Source organism: Camarhynchus parvulus, chromosome 1 (genome assembly GCF_901933205.1).
Source record: "Camarhynchus parvulus chromosome 1, STF_HiC, whole genome shotgun sequence".
NCBI lineage: Eukaryota > Metazoa > Chordata > Aves > Passeriformes > Thraupidae > Camarhynchus > Camarhynchus parvulus.
This window is the reverse complement of record NC_044571.1, coordinates 78,425,230-78,451,151: the sequence shown is the minus strand read 5'-3', so window position 1 is coordinate 78,451,151 and position 25,922 is coordinate 78,425,230. Positions and strand designations below refer to the sequence as shown.

Here is a 25,922-nt window from a genome sequence, read left to right as displayed (position 1 = left end):
TTTTGGCCAGGGGTAAGGCAGAAACAAACCCCAAAAATCTAATTCCAGTTGGTTGACAGACCAGTTTAAAGATACACAGACAATAGCAACAAAACATGTGGCATGATGCTAAAATTAGCCAATTTACTGGATTGAATGGAAATTTGAAAACAGAGGGGAAAAAAAAAACACACTCAGGAAATTATAAGCAAGATGCTGGTTTTTTTTCAACGTCAGCATCTGATGAGATCCTTAGTATTGTGAAGAGTGTAAGAACTTTTTGTGCCAAATATTGGCATGAAAAGCAAACCAGCAAGACCCAGTTACATGCATTTTCAAGAAACCTGATGAAAAGGCCACCTGGCTCACTGCTGAGCCTGGAGCACACTGCAAGCAGCACGAGCCTTGGTGTGCAAACCCCAGCTACAAGGCAGGAGGATATATTTAGTACAGAACAAGCCGACAGTGTAACAAGAGCCAGAGGACTTTTTTGATTTATTAGGGATAAGAAACTGGATTAAGATAAACTGTGCTGCCAACCAGAGGAGTGAAGGGGACCTGGGGAGGCTGTCTGCTCCTCTGATGCATCAAGGGCAGGACCAACATTGTCCGCATGATTCCTGGACAGTGTTGGTCCAATTCTCCTGGAGGTTCCTTCCTCTCCATGGGTCATTTATTTCAGTGACTAACTCCTCAAACTGTTTAAGTTTTCCTAATGTCTAATCTGAATTTTCCTTGCAAAAATTTAAAGCAGTTGCTTCTTGTCTTTTCTTCTTTTCCCCTTTATGGTTATTTTCCACCTATCTGGCTGGCTGCACACTTGTCTCAAGTCCCTAATTGCAACCACAATGTTGGTGACTCTTAATATGTTATCCATAAACAGCAGTACTGGATTTGCATACTAAGTATTTCGTGCCCCTAACATAAAAGGCTGAAGTTTTCCATAACAAATGACTCTTAAATACCTACCAGGGGGGCTTTAAGCTTAACTGCCAGTGTGCACAAAACAGCAGTGCCAGTCCTATAATGAATGTGCCACCGATTTCCACCCAGGAAAATTAAGCCACTGGAGCTGCGTAACTATTGTCCTGATCCTTAAAAACACCCTGTCCTTTCTAAATTAGATTAAGGAATAACATGCAAAAATCAGCAATGATTATTCAGGAAAGATGTTCCAAAGCAAACTCTCACAGGACAATTGAATTTGTGACTTTGGAACAATTAGCTGCTAAAAGATGCAGAAATAAGCTGGATCAACCACATGAAGCCCAGCAGCCAGGAGACAACTTCCTGCATCTGCTGCCTACTGTCACAGCCCCAAAAATCCTGTAAAACACTTCTCGTGTACAAAAAGTACTCAATCTAAAGTATGAAGAGACGGTGAAGAGAGTCTTGGTATCTGCACATGCAACCCCTTCCTCACACAGCTACACAAGGCACAGGAAGACATCTTCTGCCCTCAAATACACAGCCTTGCCAGCAGCCAGTCATTCCTACCAACATTAAAAAAAAAGAAATGCTTTCCAAGATTGGATCCAAACTTGGATTTTACTTGGTTTATGAAGGTTATCTGGAAATTAAAGTTTAAAACCTTTATTTCACACTACATAATCTGGAGGAAGCAGCTTGTATGAGTGACACAACTTGGATACCTGTACACTGTCAGCTTTTGCTGGAGCATACCAGAGCTCAACCTTCTCCACCCTGCTCTCTGAACTATACCTTCTTCAGGCTCTGCAAAGCTGGTCCTTAAGGCCAGACCATAGCAAAAAAATCCCTTTGTTGCTTCTGGCAGGATCTGGGCTCCATTCCCCTGTTTTCCCATTCAGTGTGACTGCTATTACTCCTTTGTGCCTGCAGATAAGCTACTGCTGAGGAAAGGAGGAAATGGTACTTGGGTGGATGAATATAGGCAAGTATCAACAGTTAATTCCTGTGAATGATGACAAAAAGTTCAGGAGATAGTCAGACATGAAAATTGTGAGAACATCTACTACAAAAAGAACAAAATCCAACTCCTTTTGGGTGGTGGCAATTCTAAAAAAAAACAATTCTAAAAAAAAGGGGAAAAAAAAAGAGACAAACAACCAAAACAAGAACAAAACCCCAAAAGCCTGAACATGATCATTCAAGCTGATGAGTCTTATCACTAGACACTTACAGGGAGCTGGGCTTTTTTGATATTAGAAATTATATTCTTCTCTTCCACCAACAAGAAAGATTATTTTGCCTTCTTGCCAAAGCTGTTATTTTATTAAAGCAGGCGAAAACAAGATTGTGAGGAGAAAAGGAGCAAACATCATCTGGTTGCCCAAGTTCTCGGGATGCTATAAATAAAACCACGTGAAGTTTACAAGCATTGAGAAAGATAATGTTGGCTTTGTTGAGCTGTAGATAAGAACCACTCCTTCTGGGCATGCTTTATCTAGAACAAGGATTTAAGGTCTACCCGAGAGCCCAAACACAAAAACCAGTACATGGGAATTAGAAAGCAACAGTGCAGATTTATGGTCCTTTATGGTGAAAATTCTTGCAAAGCTTCTTGTTTTCCAAGAAAGCCATTTTGTTTTCCTGTCCAAGTAGTCTTTGCAGATTACACTAACTATCATTAAGTCAGCCAGGGTCCCAAATATCTTATTTGAAATTGGATTCTTTTGCTAAGAGGCTGAAAGAAGAAACAGGTTGCTCAGCAACTAAAATGCTGCACACACATCTACCAGTCATTCTCTGCTTCATGATCCTCCAGAAACAAAACTGCTAGAGTAAGAACAATTTCCATTTACATTAAGACTAGTACCTTTTTGAGGGCTGTTTCCTCAGAAGGAATGAGATGATGAAAGGCTGCAAAGCAGAAAAAGGTGTGCCTGAGCATGTTCTGCTGCAAGCCAGAGCCTCAGAGCAGGTTTAGCAGCAGTGTCACTGTCACACTGTGGTGTCAGACAGCAGAACGAGACCCCTGCAGAGCACGGGAGAGCTGATGCAGGAATTCATGAAAAATCAGATGTAAGCTCAACCTGTGACTTCTTCCTGTCCTTAAACTGCACTTGCAATGGCGTCAGGACCTTCATCAGGAATCTGAATGGTGACAAAGTAGCAGCATTTCCCCTTTGCCCAGGATAAACTGTAAGAAATACCTTTGTCCTTGGGTGAGCTCTGCAAAAACCCAGACACAAATCCGCAACTTGCCATCTCACGGGTTTATTTTCAGTTGTGGCAGTGACTGCACACCCTTCCCTCCAGAGCCAAGACTGGGATGAGGCACCTGCATCCCAAATAGCTGCCAAATGGCAGAGCAAGGAATGCCAGAATCACTGGGGTTGGTGATGCGGCCATGAAGGCCAAGGGGGAGCAAGCACGAGCCCAGCTGGCACTGGGATAGCACAGCGGCTTTCCTCCCAAAGCCCAAAGCAAAAGAAATAACCTTTCTTCCTCTTCACCACCACATGAATCACCGTGTCCTCAGGCTTTAAAGAAATGGCTATTTTTAGCAAGCTGTGAAAGAGGCTGTTTTGCTTGAGAATGGAAGTGCTAGCTGGTGGGGCTGATCAAACAGCTGCTTTAGGAAGCACTTCTGAGTATCTATGGATTCAGAAAACACGGGCAAGGAGCAAGTGCCTGCACTGCTATGGGTGCAGGGAGGATTCTTACACACATGGCACATAAAATCTAATTCATCCTGCACTTGACATCAAGGTGGCCATGCTACAACAGGATGCGGGGAGGGGGATCACAGGGAAGAAACATTCAAGAGGGAATTTTGTGAGCTGTGACAGCGCTGCCACTTGTGTCCCTGCAAACTCTCAGAGCAGTGCAAGTGTCTGGGAAACACTCACAAAGGGGCTCAGAACCTCCACTCTCACAACACCTGCCACCACTGCCAAGACATCAGGATAATAAACAGCACCGGATCAAATGTAAATCCTAAAGGCATCCCAAAATTAGCTTTTCCTGAGGAACAAATTATTTTTCTTAAACAAGCAGAAATGTTTTTGAGGGGAAGGTAATGAGTAACTTATTATTTATTAAACCTTTTCTTATATTATAATCTACAAGCCATTTTACTACCATCTAGGATTTGTAAGGATCTTTGTTATTTAAATTCAGTGGTCCATCTCTTTAAAATACTCATTATCATCTGCAGCAATAATCTGAGTCAAGTGTGTCACTGGATGGGAGTGGAGAACTAGGTTTAGGATTCCCTATCTGGGGCTGAATCTTACCAAAGGAATAGCTTTTATTCCCCAGTCTCAGTTTTATCTTACAGTTCTTCAAACTCAAAACACACTAGTTCAATCTCACAGACTTAATGTAATGGAGCACATATTTGCTCTTCAGCTGACAGACACAAATGCCTTGAATTTTAGTTCACATTACAAGCAGCATTATTTGCTGCTGCTGCTGGTTAAAACCCCACCTATAAAGTGCTTTCTCCTACTCCCACTGTTGTTACTGAACATATTTTCATTTTTTGTTCTTGGATCCTGGAACAGGGTCTACCTCAACTGGCTCTAATTACAGTCAAATGCTCTGATTTTCGGTAAATTGTAACACAATTTTAGTCATACAGTCATACTGGACCATCTGCTTATTCCATCCTCACTGAAAACAGAAGAAAGCATTAAAGAAAAGTTATCTGAATACCAGTTGTGTCTTAGCATCTACTTTTATTCAAACTCTTCCCTAGGATGCAGGAGGGATTTTGTTTATTTCTGCACATGCCAAGTTGCCTTTTGATTTAGCTCCCCAACCTTGGCAGAGGAACAGTAGTTTAGAAATGTGGCAGAAGTTTAGGATATATCTAATTCATTTTAGGTGATAATTTTATTATTTGTTGTAAATTTGCAGAGGATTAATGTAATAGTTAAAACTACACATAGTCTTGCTGACTAAAATGAAAACCTCAACAGTCACACTTTACCTGTCTTCACATGTCAGTTCTCCTGGGAGAGACTGATTGACAAGAACAAAGAAGTATATTCAGCAAAGCTGTAAAATTTTGACATTTATTGACAACAATTTTTTGATGTATCATTCTTTAAAGAAAAAGATCTGTTTATGGCATCTAATGTAATAAAACTGGGAGCTTTATAGCTTCAGAACATATCTACAATTCATCTCACAGTAAGTTTCCATTGCAAATTCAAAATTTTAGATATACATTTAAAGGGTAAACCTTGGTGTCCTGTTATTCAAAACAATTTCTGTAGGCAAAGAAAAGCCAAAAGACAAAAATGTGAAGAGCAATGATTTGAATGATGCATAACACTTTATTTGCTGGCAGTGCAGAACTTCTCCTTACAGCTGACCTATTCCTATAACTAAACCCAGGCTATAACTCCAGAAGCAATAAAAGAAATGTTCAGAACAAACAATGTCAAAATGTTGAGAGTTCACAAAGCAAAAGTCCTAGCCTAGGGTCATTTGTTAGGGGTATTTCAAGTGATTTTGCAACAGTTTCTTCCTCTTAACAGACTGTCTAACTCCAAAAATGCAAACTAAGCCATAAAGATGAAAATTAGCAGAGGAAGTCAAACAGCAGGAAATCTTTTTTTAAATGAAACAGCATTTCAAAACACTTAAACCAGTAACTTTTAACATTATGAATTTGGCATCTTTGTGCCTCACAGCTGATGAAGTGGTGCAAAGAGCTGGGAAAAGAGCCAATGTAATACAATTGATGGAGAGCTTTTGCTCTGGTAACAGGTTACAGCCCTTTTGGATTTCACACAATAAAAGGAAGCCTATCCCAAGTTCCCGTCCCTCTACCAGCTATTAAGAACACAATCCACACTAATTAGAAACCAAAGGTCAGCAATTTCTACCCAGCCCAAGATGGATGGTCAGGCAGGAGAAGTCCCACAATGGCTCCTTGCTCTTTGAAAGATATCCGGTACACACGGGACAAAAACTCAGCAGTGAACACGAAGTTATGGCAGAAAAGCCTATCACCTTTTCCATAAAGCAAACCTACATCTGCATCCTTACTGCTCCTACTGCTGTGATTCTCTCCTTGCGCTGGAGATCATTCCTATGAACCAAAACCAGCCTCCAACTGCACCTGGGAGCCTCCAACTGCACCGAGGACCACAAGTCACATGGCAGAGTAACAAGTATGCTGAAATACACTTCTTTATTTAAGAAACCTCAACTGTATTTCTCTTTTTTTTTTTTGGTCAGAATGGATCAAAATGTATCAAGTTCAAGACACACCTGTAATTAATATTGACTGAAGTTCAGAGTACATCTAGCTGTGTAACTAAGTCTGAGGCTCCTAAATAGAAAAATGGAAAGACCTTTACAACAAAATTTGCTCAACTAATGGTGCCAAATCAAACCTAAACATTGATTATTAACACCTGAAAAAGATGAGAGACAAACAGCAACCTTTTCTACTTCCTTGTTGCTTGAGAATCACTTGCATTTAATGTAAGCCAAACCTCAAAGTCTGACTTTTTACTCATGCCCCAGTTGTTCTGAGATACCAAGGATGAAACTCAACTGACCAAACACAGGCACCCAAATCAGAGTTAGCCAGCTGCCTGATGGTTCAAATGAAAAAAGGAAGGTGATGTCTAACTCAGGATGAGAACAACTGTGTCATGGAAAAGCCTGAATTTTCACCATAGACTAACAGGACTTCATGGCTACCCAGGTATTGGTCTGAAGACCAGCAAAACATGTATCACCAGCAGACAACAAAAGGTCTTCTGGTCTATTTCAGCCTTCAAAAAACTGCTCAAAAAACCAAACCAAAAAAAAAATCAAAATCAAAATTATGGGGAGAATTGAAAAAAGGAGAAACAATGCTTCTCTCATCCATCCATGGAGAACTTCCCCCTTCCCTCCCTGCACACCCAGCAGTAAGACTGGAGTTTGTGTGCTCCTCAAAAACTGCCCTCAGGACAGAAGATCTTGTGAGTGAATGTCTAGATGACTCAATACACTACAAGCACAGCAGAAAAGCATTTTCTATGTTTCAACAGCACCAGATATTAAGAGCAAAAGCTAGAAAACTTCAGTGGTTTTAGCTGGGACTTGTTTCATCTGTACCATGGCTCCCTTCCACCTTCAGGTTTAGTCCACATCTGACATACTGAGACAGACCAGCATTATCTAGTTTGGAGAACATAGCCTTTAGCCATTAAGTTGGCAAAACTGAAGAACTGCAATGAGTTAATCTGGCTGCTCATCAGCCAGGACAGGAGCGCTGCGTGTTGAGAAAGGCTCTCTGAAGCAGCACAGCATATCCTTTAATCCCCTGCCTCCTTGCAGAGGGCTGCCTTGTCCTGCCTGAGCACAGCCCATCTAAGCAAGCCTAGTTTTGCTCTGCCAGAAGGGTCCCATGAGCTCAGGAGGCTGCAGACCCAGCGTGGGCAAGGGCAGTGACTGTGGTCACACGAGTGCCATCACACCACACAGTCCATCCTCTTAGGGAGAGACCAGATCGACCTCCCCATTGGATCCATGCAGCAGAACACTGCCAACAGATACAGCAAACATTGCTAGAAAGTGCAGACAGAACAGCAGCTGCTTTGACAGGCCTGAATTAATACCTAAATTAATGACTGAGAGCACAGCCTCTTTACAATGCAGTAATTGAATGGTTAAATACTTCAATTCATAAACACACACACATTTGATTTATTTGGCATACTGCCAATTGGAGATTAAAAAACAAAAAGAGAGAAAGACCCCTGGGGTATGCAAATCCATCATGTATCTCTGGCAGAACTGTCTCCCAAGAATGCTCTACCGAATTTTTAATAGAAGTATTGTCTAAAAGGCATGCCTTGTAAGCAAGCAAAATAGAATGGTATTCATCCATACTGTAAATGCATAATGGCATCCTCCTACTGTTAAGAAAGTGGCCCAGGGTTTTTTTGTTGCTGTTTGGTTTTGGTTTTTTCAAGTATTTCAAAGATCCTAAATGACTGAAACACTAAATTAATGTAAGGGCAGTACACTGCACAACACTCTGACAATTTTTTAAAGAAAGTCTTGAAAGGACTCCACTGCAATTCATGCTAGAAAAACTTCAAATGCCACAGTATTTCAGCAGAGATATCATCACCAAGGGTTTATAGAAAAGAAGATGCATTTAACAGCATGCTACTATAAAAACAAACTGGTTGAATTTTTAACTAGGGACCAACATCAAGGCTGCATTCTCTCATCTCTCCTCTTTGTTACTGGTGTTGCATTTGTTATGACAAACAGCAGAGAGAGAGATTTTAGGCACAGTGTGCCCTAAAACATTTGGATTTGGATTTTTACCAAGGTGAAACTCTTGAGGTTATGTCTACATTGCAGCCGCTAGCACAACTGCTGCTCTTCTACAAGTCAGCTTTAAAGAAGTTCTTGGCTTCACTGGTTTTGAAGAAGTCCTTGGTTAACAGTTCCTAAGTCAGGCAGGCACGTGAAGCTCTGCTGCACAACAGGCTTGAGAAACCAGACAAATGTTGAGTCAGCCACTGCTGAGTTTCCAGTTAAAAGGATGCAGCTTGACAGCTCAGAGTGAACATAAAGAGATCTGCTCACAGCAAGTATGGAGTCCCACCTTTGCACTTGTATGGAAAAAATAATAACAATATCCTCCTCTGATTAGCATCTCAGTCCCCCACAGCTGCAGGGGAGGAAGCTGGGCTCTGACCTCTGCACCAGCTCACTAAAATGGTTTTCCTTCCCAGCTTCAACTTACCTGCGTGACAGACTACCAAAAGCAACAAGGTCTCCTGCACTGGTCTCCTGGCCACACAAAGTATTTTGCTGCCTGAGGTGTTATTCAAGCAATGTTTGTGACTAATGTCAAACACTTCATGTTCACAGATTACCAAATACTGAAAAATCTTCACAAGCTGAGTGTGGTGGAAATCCACCACAGAATTTAACTCAAGAAGGCAAAGGTTGAGGACCTCTTCCATGTGAAAACCTGTTTGACCTGTAACTATGAGATTTTAGATCACACAATCCAGCTTCCCAGGCATTTCCGCTACTTTTCACCCTGCAATGTCACTGTACAGCTTACTCTTCTTGTAGTTGTTCTTTAAAATTCCGGAGGAGGTGCACTCTGCTAGCTCCCCCGATTGGCCATTGAACCAGGACATATAAGTGGGGAGTCTGAATTTTATCAGAAGAGCAGCAAATCCGCTGCAGAGACACATTTTGCTACCTGGAGCATATCACAGGTGCTTCTTTGTTGCATTTCAGGGAATAGGTACATGAGCAGAAGCCCCACACTCCAGAAATAAACTCAGCGTGTATCCCTGCCAACACTCCTTTCTGATAAGTCTGTGTCCTTGTAGTGTTTTCAGCTCAGTAAAAATTTCTAGGACACCATCTCTTTGCTGAGTAGTAAATGCTGCTGCAGACATACACTCCCAAGCACCTTTCACTAACCAAGTATTACATAAAACCAAATTCTATTCAGAGACATAAGAAAGTCAAACAAATGGCACAAGCATGGGGTTTCAAACTGCTTTACCTTTAATGTACCAAATGATCATAGCAGTTATTTTGAATCTTGGTGTATGAACTATCTTAAGTGACATGGAAGTAACTTGCCAAGATTTAGAAAACAAAATCCTCTCACACAGTTTAAAGAGGGAAATGTGCTCTGCTCAGTACTGGAGCTCCTTCAGCTAGTTTTCTGCCATCTTTTTCATACAGGATTGTGAAACACAGTAGCTTGAGTCTAAGAAACAGCAACTCTGAACTGCTGATGTTGCTGTCACAAGCATGTCAAATAATTTTAATTGATTGACTCCTTGCTGTCACAGTCCATGCATAGTGTGCTTGTGCCACCTTCAATAAAAAATTATCAACCAACCAGCAGGCGACAAGCTCAAGCAGAGATACTAAGCCCCTTCCACAATGTGCAACTAAGCTGTGGAAATCGTTGCTGTAAGATGCTAAGGACAAAAATCCAGAGTGTGTTTAAAAGTGAAGTGCTCAAGTTCATGGAAAAGAAATACAAGAACAGTTATTAAATATGGAAAATTCACCTCCAGCTCAGGAAGATTTCAAATGGCAAATACTTGGATCCTGGGAGGTGGTGCTGTGGGAGTGCGTAACAAACTGTTCCATTTTGTGTCTCCTTTCTTCAGTATCTTCCCTTGGCCACTGTCAGGGACCAGAATCTGAGTTGCAATCTGACCCACGGTATCTGCCCTAATGCTCTCATATATCTGCAATAGATTAGTTCAAAAATAATACTTATTTTTTACATGCTATTAAAATGGAACTTATTTTCTCATAGAGATAGGAACTGGCATCCCCCAAGCAAGGAAGCATTTTAGAAAAACTGAACCATTTCAGAAATAAGCATTCTGATAATCCAGGGTGGATGATACAAGCCATGTTATGGAGCTCCTTAGTGCCTGGGTGAGCACATTCCTGCACTGCCTGTTCAACACAGGTGGTATCATATAATTTACTTCAGAATCTGAAGTACATTACACTTGAATTCTTTACTAATATGGTTTTAGGAAGCTGGTGTTATTATTCCCATTTTTTAAATGCACCTCATCAGAAATGTCCTCAATTTAGATTTGAAAAAGGTGAAGGAAAAAAAATGCCTATTGTCTTTATGTTTTAATGCCTTAAAACATGAAGACAATATACTTATGATCTTCACTACTGACCTAATGGGCAGAGGATGTTTGTTTAGACAGATGGTACTGGAAGAAAAGCACATTTTGGCTATGCTACCTCACCATGCAGAACTTTAAGCCATTTGCATTCACATTCAAGACAACATCAATCATGAAAACATGAGCCAGAAACATAAGGTTTCTGATTTATAGCAAAATTTGTAGCTAATGTTCCTTAAATTTTAAGTTAATCCATTGAAAAGCTTTTAAAAGAAAATGAGAAGCCTCCTTGGCACAAGTTTCTTGGACAAATGCTCATGTACAACTGATGGTCACTGACATCTTTGCAACAGTTCAAGTAATGTAAAGCACACTGATGCTGTTCTCCTGGCTCTGCCTGGGAAGGCACCTGGACATCCAAAAGGAGCAATATCCTCCTGCTTTAAGAGAAGCACCTTTTTTCCTCCATCTTTCTTTGGCTGATGACTCAAACAGAGAGAATGTGCCAGACGAAAATAAAATCTCCCTGACTAATGTGCTTTACGTCTAGCCTAAAGGTACAATTTCCAAGAGCGAGCGCCTTGCTGTCTAAGCCTGGAGTTTAAGCCTCTTTTGATTAGTTAACTTTGTAAGCATTTTTCAGAAGGAGGTGGCATCCACACCATGCCTCTGAGTTTACTGAAGTGAGTCTTCTTACACAGTCTCCCTGAAGGAAGTCCAGAAAAATCTTACAGGTGCTAGGGCCACAGATGGAAAACCATGGTTGAGCTCTTTTGATTTTTCACCTGATAGGAAATCCTAAAATGGTCACCAGTTAGAACAAATTATTTCTCCAAGGAGTCTTGTTTGCAAATCCAGGAGACTGTTTTACAATGAGCAGGGAGCTGACACACTGTTTTACATTTGATTAGTCTGGGAAAGTCTGGCTAAGAGACAGACAGAGGAAAGGCTTCATCTCAGCAGCACATTCGCAAGCCACCGACTTGCTGGAACGGCCATAAAAATTCTTGCAGTCAGGCGGTTTCTTCCCCTTTTTTTTTTTTAAAGAATATTTTGCATCTTAAGTTACATCTTACCAAAGTGAGTCATTAGTGAGATACAATCTTCAAAACACACTGACTTAATGTAGCTGAGCTGGTGGCAGCAAAGACCTAAGATACAAATGTATTTTCACGATGGAGCTTAAAAGATATGCTGATTTTCAAAAATGAAGACTCCTAACTGTTACAGAAGATTTATTGTATGTAAATACAAGAATTGTCTAGAGACAGATCAGCTACTCCTGCTCTCTCCAGCCACCGAGGCCAGCAGATTGACAGAACTTCAGATTTATCTCCAGCCTCTGCTGGCAGGTGCTACCATTTTCTCAGAGTACTGCCTATACTTTTACTAAGAGGGCTTTTGCTACAGTTTGGTGACTTAATGACTCTACCAAAAAAAAAGGAAAAAAAAGCACCAGCAATAAATAAATAATTAATAATTAAATAATAAACTCACTTATTTTCTACCCTGCTTGAATAATGATTTCTGTAACTATGGAAGAGCGATTAACATGCACTGCCTAATAAGGTTCTTTATTGCCCTCCAGTCGACTTGCCCTTTTTCTTAATGAAGTCACCAAACCCAAACTGAGATCTTTTCAACAGAGTAAGCCCAGCTCCAAAGAGACACATTCACAGCCTTTACTTGCCCCAGCCCTACCTCTATACAGACAGAGGTGAGACGATGCAATTTTTCGTCCAGCTTTTCTGGGAAACAAGAACTGATGCCATAGACCTACCTTCTCAAACAAGACAAATTAATCATTTTGGATGGCTGGATGCTGCCTCTATGCATTCACGAGGCACAGCTTAACTCAAAGGAGTGTCCCATACAAAACAGCAACGGCACTGGATAGTCAAACTGCTTTTGCTTGTATGGCAAGTTTCTGTTGGATAAATAGGTCAAGTAACTACACCTTTATCTAATACCTTTTGCATTAGTGGCCTGAAGAGCAGGGGCATGGAGGGAGACCCTCCTGCCCCCTCCGTTCCCCTCCTGCTTTTCTAAGCCATGTGTGAAAGATGTTTGCAGCAAGCCCTCCATGGCTGCAGCCTGCTTTCCTTCCCCTTGGACGCTGCCCTGCTGGAAGAGGCACCAAACTCCATCTCTCCTGAAGAACTACAATGCTGGCTGCAGGCTCCTTCAACCTTTAATTACGTTTAGTTGACCTTTTCAACCAACACACCTTTCCTCCTAACTACTTGTCAAACACCAGCACAGAAGCAAGACAAGTTTTAAATTGCTGGGATAGAAGTCACTTATTTCAAAGCAGATTCTACTTGAATGAACCCCAATGTTACCGCCTCCTCCAGTCTTTCCCCAGTAACACAAAACTTAAAATAATAATGTCATTGAACAATTTGTTTGTGTTTTCTCAAGGGAAAAGAAGATGAAAATATTCTATGAGCCATTAATATGGCATAAACTAGTCAGGAGTTTTTCTGGTTCAACCTTTCCACTACATTTGTTTAAATGTGGCAACTGCAAAATGTAAAAATATTAAATATGGTGGAGAAACAGAACTGAAAAAAAAAACAACCAAAAACCAAAACATAAGAAAGAACACAAAAGGCCATCTCCGATTCTAGCAAGATGCATTAGACCCTGTCTTCTGGAGTTTACAGGGAGAAGGCAACCAATCAAAATGAACTGTTGACTAATGAACACCAAGCACCTCAAGCGTTCCTAAAGTTTTTTGAAATGTCTCCTACCACTGGGGACTGGAAGTTTCCACCACAGGATATTAACAGAGTCCCAATTTAGAGTTTTCTAGCCATAGTGGTCTAGAGTGAAATTGGCTGCAACTGAATTAAAGAGGACTTACAAAACATGGGTGCTCAAACAGCTGCCACTGCACATAATTGGTGCTGCAATCAGCTTCTGGAGGGAACTGAAGGAGCCAGCTCATAATGGGGACAGAAATGTGGTGCTTCAACTTTAAATTCTTATTTATAGTGCGTTGTTGTCACCTTATTACTGGACAACAACAGGGACAAACTGAGGACTTCAGCTTGTTTCTACCTCATATACACATCAAGCTGTGTATAATGTATGTGCACAACCGCCTGAAGTCCAGCTTACAGAGTTAGTTCTATGGGTGCTTCTCTATTAACAGTTACCTTAATTTTCTAACTCTAAGCCAGATATTGCAGTCAGGCAATCATTGCTCACTGGAATGATCACATCCTGATGCTGATTTCCAGGGAGGCACAAGGTTTGCTCTGCCTGCTGAATAGCCAGTGGGTATTTGCATGCAGGCAGCACGTTGACTTCAAGACACAGAACATACTGTAGTAAAGCAACATTTCAAGTGTTCTTCCACACTGGATGAGATCCAGCTGGTGTCAGGTAGAATATTTAGACAGCATGTAGGCGCTCCATTTCATTAGAGGTCTAATCAAATTTCTAAATGCTAGAACAAATTACTATTTCCACACCTCTAATCAGCAATGAGGGTGCTTTACTGAGAGGAATGTCAATCAACTCAGAGGGGAATATTTTTTATTTTTTTAGTTAATAGGCATAATTACTTTAAAACAGATTTAGAACCATATGGCCAAAACCCCTCCAGATACATTTAGACAATAATGTAACTATATTCCCTTTACCACATGCTACAGCAGGAGATACTAAACATATTTACAAGCACATGCTATTAAATTAGGTTCAACACTGTTAAGACACTGTCTTATTAAAGTTTTTAACTGCAGAATTCATATGGAGGAAAGAACATATGCTAGCTTTCAATTTTCTATTAGTATCAGCCAGAGCAAATCCAATGCAATAACAAACTGCCCAGAGACAAATAAATGATGATTTTGAATAAGCAGCTGTGTACTGCTCTAGAATGGTTTACACCAAGACAGCTTGTATTCCTTCACTGTCATGAGCATAACTTTGTTTACTGAGGTTATGTGCAATCGCTCAGAAGCATGAATTTTCATTTGAAAATGTTAAGTGAGGAGTAATTCTTGCAACCATTCCTCCTTTCTAAGGAACAATTTTAATCCATCCTATAAAGTGTCAAATGACTCTGAAGGAATTTACATTTCTCTCCAGTTTCATGACAAAACTAATTTGAAATTTAATACGCTTTAAAACAGATACACAATTACACATTTTGATTCCAAACTGCAGCAATTGAGACATATTGACTGTATTTATGACTTTACTGCTCATTCTGAATAGACAAAAACCTGATTTTCAAGTTATCTTTTACTTTTCTTCTAAATGTCTTTTGCACTTGCAGAGGTAATAGAGATCTATGACTCCAAAGAATTCTCATGAATGTGATTCCTCCTGGCTTTCCTACACGTTAACCTAAATTAGTGTTTGTTGGAAGACTTAAACCACAAGCCAAAGGGTGGTCCACACACTGACCACACCATATTCCCTTATTACTTCTGTTCCAGCCTACTCTCAACACATGGAGCCAGGAATACTTCATATTCCACTCCATTATTGTTTTTTACCACCTGATCCCCTGAGGAAGGGGACTACAGGTAGCCTCACACTATTACCAAGTTCAAAAGGTTGGAAGCTGAGCTCAGAATCCATTAGAAATCCATTGCTAGTCTAACAAAACAAGGTGCTTACCTTAGGAGTAACATGAAAGTCATTAACAACAACAAAAGGTGTTTAATCAGGAGGTTGTATCTGTTTATTTATCTTGCCCCAATTCAGATAACCAGGGACATTCAGGAAAGAATTAATCTATCTTGCTAGATTAAGAGCACTGACTTCTGTCTCTTACCCTGAGCACCATCACTTACATCAGCCTCTCCCTAACTTAAATCCATGACTGCCACCAAGATTATGCCCACAAGAAAAAAGCCCATGCTTCAAAACACCTTCCTCTCAATTTAAGAAAGATGTGAGAATGAAGATATCTGAATAAATAAGTGGTTGATATGGTCTGTAACAAGAACAAAATAGTTATTCGGCTTCATAAACACATAATATTTATATGTATATAATTATATATAAAATACTCTACCAGTATTTTGGCCCAAGTGATAGTTATCTAATGTCTGATATGCAAGAAGCATCCTATAATAAAAATTTGAAACTAGTAATTAAGAAGAGACATTTAAAATTAATACCCCTTGATCATGCCTCCTCTATTATCAGTAACACTGGTCTGCCCAGGATGGCAGACCAAGAGCTGCATAGAGTTTCTTGAACTATCTGTAATGTATTTCACAGACTGACTGATAGGCAAACAATCAGAAAAAAATTGTTTGTGGAGAGTATCCCTACCTCCCTCTAAAGGCATTTCACAATTTGATTCATCTGCATTACATTCCCTATAGCTTCTACTCAAAGCACAAAGACTACCAGGCTGGGCTGCAGAGACAACAATGGGGAGCACCTCTGCACACAAACAGGAACACCTGCAAAGAACAGAGAAATTAAACAGCATAAATTATTTCCATACAGGTTTTTCCAAAGATGATGAGGTGCAATTTCTCATTAACTGAGGTCTCCCTCCTGAGAATTCAAATTTCTTTTCTACTGAAAATGCCCCATTTCCCCCTGGTCCATCCTGACCCACTTAGACAAAAGCCAATATTCAGCCCGGACACACAAACTATGCTGGAGATCCCCCATTATTCTCCAGCCCTGTAAATGGAAATCTGATAATAAAATCTCCAGACCCCAGCTATGCACAGCCAGGGGAGAATTATACCACTATCTTCTCTCTCTCAAATCTCCCTAGCCAGAAAAAAAACCAGTTCAAATCAAGAACTAAATGAGTATTAGCAGCTCCCTCACCAATGTGGGAGAGAGGAAAAACCAAGGATGCTTAATGAACCATAGTATTTTTTCAGATTTCAAAACACTGCCATTTAAAGAGATGTGAGATTTGAAGCCCTAATTAAGTAATATGCATAAATTTAAAGCAAATGTTCACAAAGTCCACATCTCCAAACCACAGCCTGTGATTTGGCTAATGCAATGCTCCACTCCCAGAAGTAAGTCTTAGCAGAAGACAACCTCCACACTTGGCTAACCCACTCGCAACACTAAACCTCAAAGTTTCTTTTGAAGAAATCCTCCTGCCCACTTTCTTTCCTTTCTCACCTCCATTCCCTCCCTGTAATTCAGGAAAGATTGTGTTTTTGCTTTTGGTTTTTTTTTTTTAATAGAATGACTATTCCAAATGAACATGGTTACTATGAGGTCACCTCTTACAGCTTTTCATTGCAAAACAGCGTCATTCACCAGAGGTTCATTTCACTCATGCCACTCTCATTACAGGTCTAATGAAAATTTAATAGTTCTGCCATCTCATTTTCAGCCAGTAAAACTAGGAAAACACAAGGAAGTTTCTTTACAGTAGTTTTTAAGGCAAAAGTGGGAGAGGAGAACCCGTGCAGCCTTAGGACCAGCATACATGTGCAAAGAGCAATACTGCCCTTTGATTTCAAGACACAAAGACTCTACACGGGATAGGAGAACAACCAGTTAAATGGATCAGATTCTGAAAAGATACCAATTACTGAAACACTCATGAGGATGGGGAAGGAGAGAAACCAGTCAGCTCTGGATTTTCACTGCATTTATTTCACAGGAAAGAACCTTGTTCTTAGTAGTTCATTTGTTGGGAGTTTTTTTTTAAATCAAATCTTTCAATAAAAAAATGAGAGTGAATTATGAGAGTGAGGGGCCTGTTGCTGTCAACTTTAACTGCCCTAAAAAGTTTAGTTTGTTGCTCTTGGTTTACACCTTTACATTTTTGGGTCCTAAAAATTCCATCTTGTCCCCCCAGCTGTGCATGCAGGATTAGTTGGAGGAGTGACCTGGGCTGGTTTCACCATGTTTCACCAGTGCTCCAGGGAACTGGAAGACACAAATACTGAAGGCAGACACAATGTTTTACACAACAGAATGTTGCTAAAATTAGAACCAATGAAAACAGAGTTGATTTTTCATGACAGACTTTGCAAATCATTTTGAGAACTCCTTTAAGAAGAAACATATTGGAGATTTAAAGCCATCTAGGCAGCTCCTCACACCCCCTACAATGTGAAGAGAGATTATTATTAAGAGGCATCAAACTATAGAAGACATAATTTGGTTTTACAAATTAAGATTCTCTGTGACAGCCAACATTTGTTGATGAGATTTCCAAAGCCAGCTAGACTATGCAGCACAACAACAACAAACAAGAACAACCAAGGAAAAAAAACCTGCTGCATTGTGGAAAACCCAGGGTGTTTTCCAAGGAAAGGCATAGCAACTTTGACTTGCCTAAGCTCAGAATAGATTGAACCAGGTTGACTTCCCTCAAAATAGCTGAGATATCCTTGAAAGGCCTCTGGATTTTTACAGTGCAGGTAACAGCATCTCCATGCATCTTCATGACTCATGGTGACACATATTTTAGCTTACACAGGCTTATGAGACCTGACATTAAACTATTTTTGGTTCACTTTTGGGCTACTTTCTTATTCACCCACACAGAAGAATAATGTGAATGAAAATGTGTCTTTTTTTTTTTTTGGCTATGACCTCAACTCCCTGAGCCCAGGTTAGTGCTATTGTAAGCACAGCATCATTTAATGATGTTCACACATTTTTCTATCTTAAAAGCAGGTGCTTTTTTTGGCAGCATCAGACCTAGAACAAACTCTTCCAGATCCTTGTACCTGTGGAGACTTCAATTTTCCAGCCTAAATGATTTATGACCATATTACATCCATCTACTCTTGAGCTAATTTCTCCTCACTTGCTCTTACCATGTGATGTATTTATAGACATTGATCACATCCCTCTTAGCCTTTGTTTCTGCTGGATTAAAAAACCAAACTTTTTAAGTTTCCTTCTGCAAAATCAGTACACCCTTTCTCCCAGCACACAGCCAGCTCCCCTCTGTGCCTGTTTAATTAGGATCCATCCTTCCCAGCTTCCCTCCTCTTCAGCACCACAGGCCTGCAGGGGGACAGGAAGGTGCTGGTCCTCCTGCATCAGCACCCTTCTCCCTGCTCCTTCCAAGGAGCTGCTCTTATTAAAGTGATCAGCACCAAACAGCCAAGCCTGTGACTCTCACATTTCACACCACTGGATTTCACACCACTTCAACTATGCCTGTGCTCAAGATCTCCCAGCTCTCCATGAAATGTCCCTGTCTCCCTGGACCAACAACATTTATCACTTGTATTGTCCTCTCAGCACAGTGACTTCTCCTTCCAGCATGGCCCACCATAATTCCCATGCTCATCACTTCCCAATCCCTGTAATTAACAGTAACAGAAAAACACACAAACTGTGTCAGATCAAAGGTCCCTCCTGCCCAGTAACCTGTCACTGCCAGGGGACAATAGGATACAGCCAGGAAAGCATACAGAACCTATACCGAGAGGTGTTGCTATTTCATATTTACAAGTGTTGGTTAATTTTTTTGTTATGAATTTGTGCAAATAGTTTTCAAATCCAGTTAAACTTTTCGATATATAGAACATTTGATGTAAGTAAATACAAATATTTAATTAGCATTGACTTGCAGTGTCAAGTTAAGCCTTTGATGTTACTTCAGATGTTTAATGACTACAGTGCAGTTTTAGTCCATTGAAAGCTTTTTGAAGAGGACACGAGTAGCTGTCTTATCAATAGAAGACCACTACAGTAGTCTAGTATGGCCTGCTTTTGGTGATATCATGTCATATATATATTTTTCATATTTGCTTTAGTAACTTTGTACAGTATTGAGAGTTGTACTAAAGAAGGAGACATGCATGGGAGGATGAGGAGCAAATTACGTCCATCATTTTACAGGTATTTCCCCTCTCACAGGATGACCCTGATCAGGTAGGTCTATAAATACCAGGATTTAATATGCCTTTCTGCTGCACTCCAGCACAGACACTGGCTCAAGCCAGGAGGGTCAGCTAAGTTGGCTCCACTTCCACCTTGCCAACACTGAAGGTTGCTTTTAAACCACACTCCCCTGTCACCCACCTGGCCACTGCCCTTCTATCTCCCTCACTGAAATCTAACACAAACCAAATATTTAATCCTGGAACCATGTTCATACTTTTCTGTCCTACCAACTTGTATGTACATGCAAAAGAACCTTTTACTTCACACACTTTGCAATTTGCAACCAAGCTTGAACAGTTGGCAAATCCTCCCTATTCCTACATTTCCTGACATATCAGGATTTTTCCATCCCCTGAAGACTTTTTGCTTATTCCTAAAAGCCTTCCTGAAGCAGTGATTTATCCAAAGAAATACTGAGCTCTTCCTATATAATATTCTCTTATTTCTTGCTTGGGATATTGATTTTGTTTAGGCAGGAGAACTTTGGGTTTCCATCAGGCTCCAGGATAACACCCTGGAGCTCCCCTGCCCAGGGACTCCCCTACATGTTGCATTTTCCAAGGAGAGGGCTGGAGCTGTCCTGGTTACTGAAGTGGCAGCAACTCTCAGGCACTTCTAGGAAACACTTGGCAACAGCACCCTATGCCCTGCTAAGCACTTTCCCCTCCTGGTATGCCACAGTTTTGTTACAAAGGCTGGCCATCCATCCCATGAACCAGAGCTACGCCACTTGTTTTGGTCATTCTTCCATGTATTAAAAACTGATTTTTAAAAGCATTAGCCTTGGTTGTGTGTCCAACAAGGTCACTCACCAAACCCAAGACAGAATCATGTATTACTGGCTGTCCTTTTTTTTTTCTTCCTAAACCAAATAATGATGCAGTTGTTGTACCTATGACTGTCTAAGCCCTTCTGATTAGCAACAATTCTTCTGCAAGCAGATCTGATTATCTATAGAGTGCCGTAACAATAAACCCAACTGGAATATGTATCCTTTTAATACGAGAAAGCTTCTTCATAGGCAAATTCAACCCATGAATCCTTAGCAAGATTCTCAGTGCTGCCCTCATAGAACTTTCCATAATAAATGTAACTTTTATTAATCTGAAATTGGACGAAGCATAAAGTGCTGCATCTAGCTTTTCCTGTTTCCCAGCTGAAAGAGAAACTTCCCTTCACCCATGAGAATCCAAAACCTGCTTGACTATTTCAAATTTCATTATATGCCACTGAGTTGAAAGCTTGTTTTGCCCCTTATGATTTTGACAACAGCTCTACCTAAACTGTGATCATTCAAATGACTTCAAATAAAGATTTAAAACGGAGAAGGGCAGAAGAGATTCAACATGTTCCAAGGCCAATAATTTTTTCCAGTATATTATCACATGAACATTAAGAAAAAAAACCCCAACACCATCAAAAGAACAGATGAGGCAGCACTTATCTGAAGATTATTACTCCTCGAGATTCAGGTCAAATTTACATGTCACTTCTGTCAAGGACTTTGTTTTGGTTTTTTTCCTCACGTCTTCTACTTGCATGCTTGCCAATGAAGTGCAAAAGGTTAAAATTTACAGTGATTTTTATTACACCAACTTTTAAATAATGACAGATGTGGTCAGAAGCTTTGCACTTCTGTTTTTATTGTCCAGCCTACAACAGAGATGGAACTATGTCCCAGTGCCACCACTGAAAGCACAGAACACCTTTCAAGAGGCTTTCATGACTCAGTTTCTTTATTCTTCCCCAATTTTGTATGGTTGAAATGACCACAGCCAAAGCAGAGAGGCGCTAAATTGCCTTCCTCAACAGACCCAACTGGGTTCCTATGTTTCACCATCATCCCTAAACTACTTTAAAATAAAATTAAAATACAACAATAACTCAAATCCAGCAAGTTTCCTGTTACCAGAAAAGTACTATCTAACCTTGCCCCCACGTCCTACCTCCCACTGATATTAAAGAGGTATACAAAAAAGTCCTACCCAGCAGGATGGGAATAGGACTTCAAAAAAATTCACTAACTTAAATTTAATTTTAGATCTACAAGTGCTGCCAAGTACCACTTTATTTGTCAACAAAACATTTTGATTATTTGGCAGAACAAAGCAAGCTCCCTCCCTGCTTGTTCTACAGACATATTTGGCACTGCTTAATTTGTATGTCTTCAGACATATGTCAAGTCTGAAGCTGTTTCAGGCTTTAACCCTGCAGAACTTCTCTGTTTTAAGTACTTGTTTTTCTTTAAGTGGGAACAGCAGCAAGCTAAAGCCAAGAAGGGATTTGGTCCTGCAATGAAATGGTTAAAAATCAGACTCTGCTGATGTGTGCTTCTCTGATCCATTACATTTCTCGCAAGCTGAGCTAAGAGCTGAGCACCAAGTATCAACTGTAATATGATCCAAGAGTTTATGGAAAAAATAACTGCACATACCAAGCATGCACATTTAATAAGATTTTGTTTCCATTAAAATATTCAAGAAACACGATTTTTAAGATCTGCTTCTCTCTCCGACCGATTTTTAACATTTCTCCTCCCCCTCCTCTAAATACACACCTCCTTTCCAAAAACCAAACCCTTAAAAGAAAAAAAAAAGTTAGAAAGAAAAAAGCAGTCCTACTGCAGGGAAGAGAGGCTTGAAAAACAACTTTGATTGGCACTTGGCCTGACCCACAGAGGAAGAAAAACAGTTTTCGGACAAAGAGCGCAAATATTTGAGCTCATTGACTTACAGGCTTTCTTAGCATTTGCAAGAACCAACCTGGAGCAAAATGTGTTGGGAGAGATTGAATTAAAATAAAACCAAAACCGGCATCGCGTTCATCTTGGGCGCTCGGAGACACGGCGCATTTGAACAGCTCAGCAATTTTAATTCATTTGCGCTGGACAAACAAAAAGCACCTCCACTAATGCTCCCCGAGAGGCAGATGTCGGCACCGGGGGGTGCAGCCGCCGCAGTCCCGGGGGGATCCGCGGGAAGCGGCCGGGGCTGCTCCGGGGATGCGCTCTGCGGGCGGGGGGCTGCCCATTCCTGCTGCTTTTCTTACGTTTTTAAAGCTCTGATCCCAAATCCCCCTCCCCGCACAAAGACGTGACGGAGATCGCGGGGGTGAATTTCGCCGCTGCAATACGTGGATAATAAACTTTACGAGCGCGGCGGGGCCCCAGGTCAAGCCCCGCAATGCCGAGCGCCCCCCAAACCCTCGGGATGCAGGGGGGCAGCCTGGGACAAGTCTGGGCAAGTGACAGCCGTCCCAAGGGGGATGGGGGCGATGGGGGCGATGGGGGAGCGGCACTTGGCGCGCCCCGGCGCCCCCCGGGTTCCCCGCTCCCCCCTGTTCCCCCCACCCCACACTCCCAGCACTCTCCTCCTGGGGAGCCCCCATCCCACCGCCTCCTCCATCCCCCCGCCCCACTGCCGCGCTGTTGCCCACTTCCCCTCTGGCCACTGCCGCCGTACGCGTCCCACCCGCCAAGTCTGTCCCACTGCCCCTGGCTCCCCAGTCCCCCCACAAACCTCTCCCGCAGCTCCCGCCGCCTCCGTGCGGGCGCCCCCCGATACCTGTCTCGGCACCTTCCGGCAATTGCCGCACACCCGGTATTGCCCGGCAGCGGCGGCAGCGGCGGCGGCGCTGCCCACGGGTCCGGAGCCGAGGCGGTTCATGGTGGCGGGGACGGCGGCGAGGGCCGGGCGGGACGGGGAGGCCCAGGACGCTCCGCGCCGCTCAGCTGCCCGCGCCGCCGGCCGCCCCCATCCCCGGCCGCGGCCCCAGCGCCCGCTCCGCGCCACCGCCCCCCGCGCACACCCCCGCAGGCTCCGCCAATCAGCGCCGTCCGCCCCGCCCACCGCCGCCGCCGCCGGCCAATCGCGACGGGCCGCCCGCCGCCGGCCAATGGACAGCTCCCGCTCCGGCTCCCATCTCCGGGCAGTCTGCGAGAGGGGGCGGAGCGAGAGGCGGGGCCGGCGCAGCGGAGGGGCGTGGCCGGTGGCGTCTCTGGGCAGCCTTGGGCAGAGAGGGGCGGAGCCCGCGCCTCGGCGCGTGCTTCCCGCTGGCCAATAGGATGGGCGCCATGCAAAGCAGGCCCGGAGGCCACGCCCCTGGAGCCGGGGTGCCTGTGGCCGCGGCTTCGCCGGGGCCGCTCCCGCTCCGCTGAGGCGTCCTCGGGGTTCCGGGTGGGCACCGCGGGCATGAGGGGCCGGCCCCGCTCCCCAGCCCGCCCGCCTGTCTGCCGGGACCAGAGCCAGTCCCCAGCCATCGCCGTGATCCTCGTCTCGAGATACCCCGGCTCCCGGGGCGGGGGGCGAGCTGCTCTCGCTGCCAGGGCGGCGGGCTGCACATGCAGGGACGCGGCTGCGCTGGAGCAGGATCAGCTGCTTGCTCTGCGGGAAGCTGGGAACACCATGCGAGACTGTGTGTATGTGTGTCTGAATGTGTGTGTGTGTGCGTGTGCGCGTGTGTGTGTGTCTGTGTGTCTGTGTGTGTTTATGTGTTTGTCTGCCTCAGGTTGCCGGGATTGTTAGGGATGATGAGTCAGGTTTTCTAGGCTCCATGCTAATGCACGGAGATGGAGTGTATAATTAGGACAGAGGCAAATCTATTATCTGCAGCCTTGGAGAGCTGGAGTAAGAGCTTTTTTTTTTTTTTTTTTTTTTGCATCACGGCATCACTGCGGCTTCCCTTGCCCCTGTACTCCTTAGCTTTTAAGTGCACACAGAGGAGCTTGAGCATAAGTAGTCCCACCGACATCAATAAAAGTTCATTAAACATCGAGTGTTACATAACTTGTATTTTGGAAGATGATGATATAGGAGGATTTTATTTTTTAATGGGATCAGAATGCTATTACTCTACAAAATTTCTAAGCAGATTTGGGATGTTACATTGTTTTCAAGGTTTCTCTCAGAGAAAGAATTTTAAATCAGCTGCTTTTGCTTTGCCTGGGAATACTTTCTATTTTTGCAAAATGAAGCGTTGTATAATTTAGTCAACTGGCTGGCTAAAAAGGGCCCAATGCAATTAGTAATTTACATATCTTAAAGGAGACTGATTGAACCTAGATCTGTCTTTGAGAACTACCGAAAAGTTTCTCAGATCAGATTTTGCCAGCATAAGTAAAACCACATCCACAGAAACATTCTGCCCCATCCTTTCCCTTCTATCCATTTGAAAAGGGATCTTTTCCTCAGGCAGAGCAGCCTTCAACAGACGGACACTCTGTGGACTCCACTGTTGGGAATGCATCCAAATGTTACACTCACAGGCAGCCATACAAAATACTTGGAGAGGAATACATGGAAGGGGGTTGGGTTCTTTTGTTTTGTTGTTTTGGGGTTTTTCCCTCCCAAACAGTATACTAGAAATGCCATCCCAACATGAGAAAACAGTTTGTTTGCCTGAGTGCAGGTACTTGCTGTGCCATGTCTGAATCCCACACACTGCAGCATGGTGCTATGTAACAGGGGAGAAGGGCAGCCAAACAGGTTACTTTTCATCATGTAGTTTGAATGTAATGCTAAAATCTAAGTAAACTATGTGAATGATGTAAACAGCCTTTTTTTTCTTGCTGAACTTCATTATAATGTTATCTGAAATAGGAATGTTTAAAAGAAGCAGTAGAGGGTCAGTGTTATTAAGCCACAAGCAAAGGGGAGTTTACCCTTCAGCTCAAGTAAGATCACTTTGAGTCATTTGCTCTTAAAGTGTCTGGTTCAAAACTCAAACCCATTGGCAATGATGGTGGCAGATATGTTTGAAAAACAGGTCTGAGAAAGATTTTGGCTGAGTTACTCCTAATATTTAAGATTAGAACATTTGCGTATACTCAGATTTCGGTGATAGCATCCATTCATTTATTTTATATCCACAGTGATAAGTACACATGACCAAACATTCTTAGAAACCTGGTTGGGTCCCATTCCCCTGCTGAAATTGTTTCTGCCTTGAGTGACAACTTCAGATCTTCAGCATAGTCCATTAAACCCAGGAAAATTTTCCATTAGTCAGGTGTGAAAGTTAGGCTGACTTGTAAGGTAGTTTAAAATTAAAGAAATTTGGTATCTAGTCTCTGTTCTGCCACAAACATCTTGTGAAAGAAAGCAGGACATGCATGCCTAGATGCTTAAGTATTTGGTTGACTAACCCTTAATTAAACAAGAAATACTTAAGTATCTTTGTGGCTACCAGTCTTGCCTTTCAGTACTTTAGTATCTGAAAAATGTCAAGAGAAATCTAAACTTTGAAAGTGTTTCATTGTTTTTGGAAACAATACAGCAAATAGAAGTTGCCTAAAACCCTTTTTTGCCTTCAACAAAAAATCTATTGGATATCTTTTCTGGAGTTCATTTTTCCCCTCAGCAATTTTTTTAAATAAAGAGTTTTAATGCTAATAGAGATCAGATATGTACTTAACAGGGCCAATGCTCACCCAGTATCAGTCTTAGAAAACTAGTGTATAGACTAGAGACAATATGACAATTTTCAAAACAC

At 42.2% G+C, this 25,922-nt stretch overlaps 1 protein-coding gene across 3 annotated transcripts in view; it reads right to left on the bottom strand.

Moving 5' to 3' along the window:
* SESN3 (sestrin 3) overlaps positions 1–23,191 on the bottom strand; it is a 44,977-nt gene extending 21,786 nt beyond the window's left edge. The window contains exon 1 of one of the 3 annotated variants that reach the window (XM_030971373.1): positions 22,952–23,191. In XM_030971373.1, coding sequence (XP_030827233.1) covers positions 22,952–23,098 — 147 coding nt within the window. In that variant the 5' untranslated portion in view covers positions 23,099–23,191. Of the gene's footprint in view, positions 1–9,980; positions 11,612–22,951 lie in introns of those variants that run through there. The other 2 variants (XM_030971466.1, XM_030971546.1) reach the window with 2 other exon arrangements.
* Between the last annotated feature and the right edge of the window lie 2,731 nt (positions 23,192–25,922).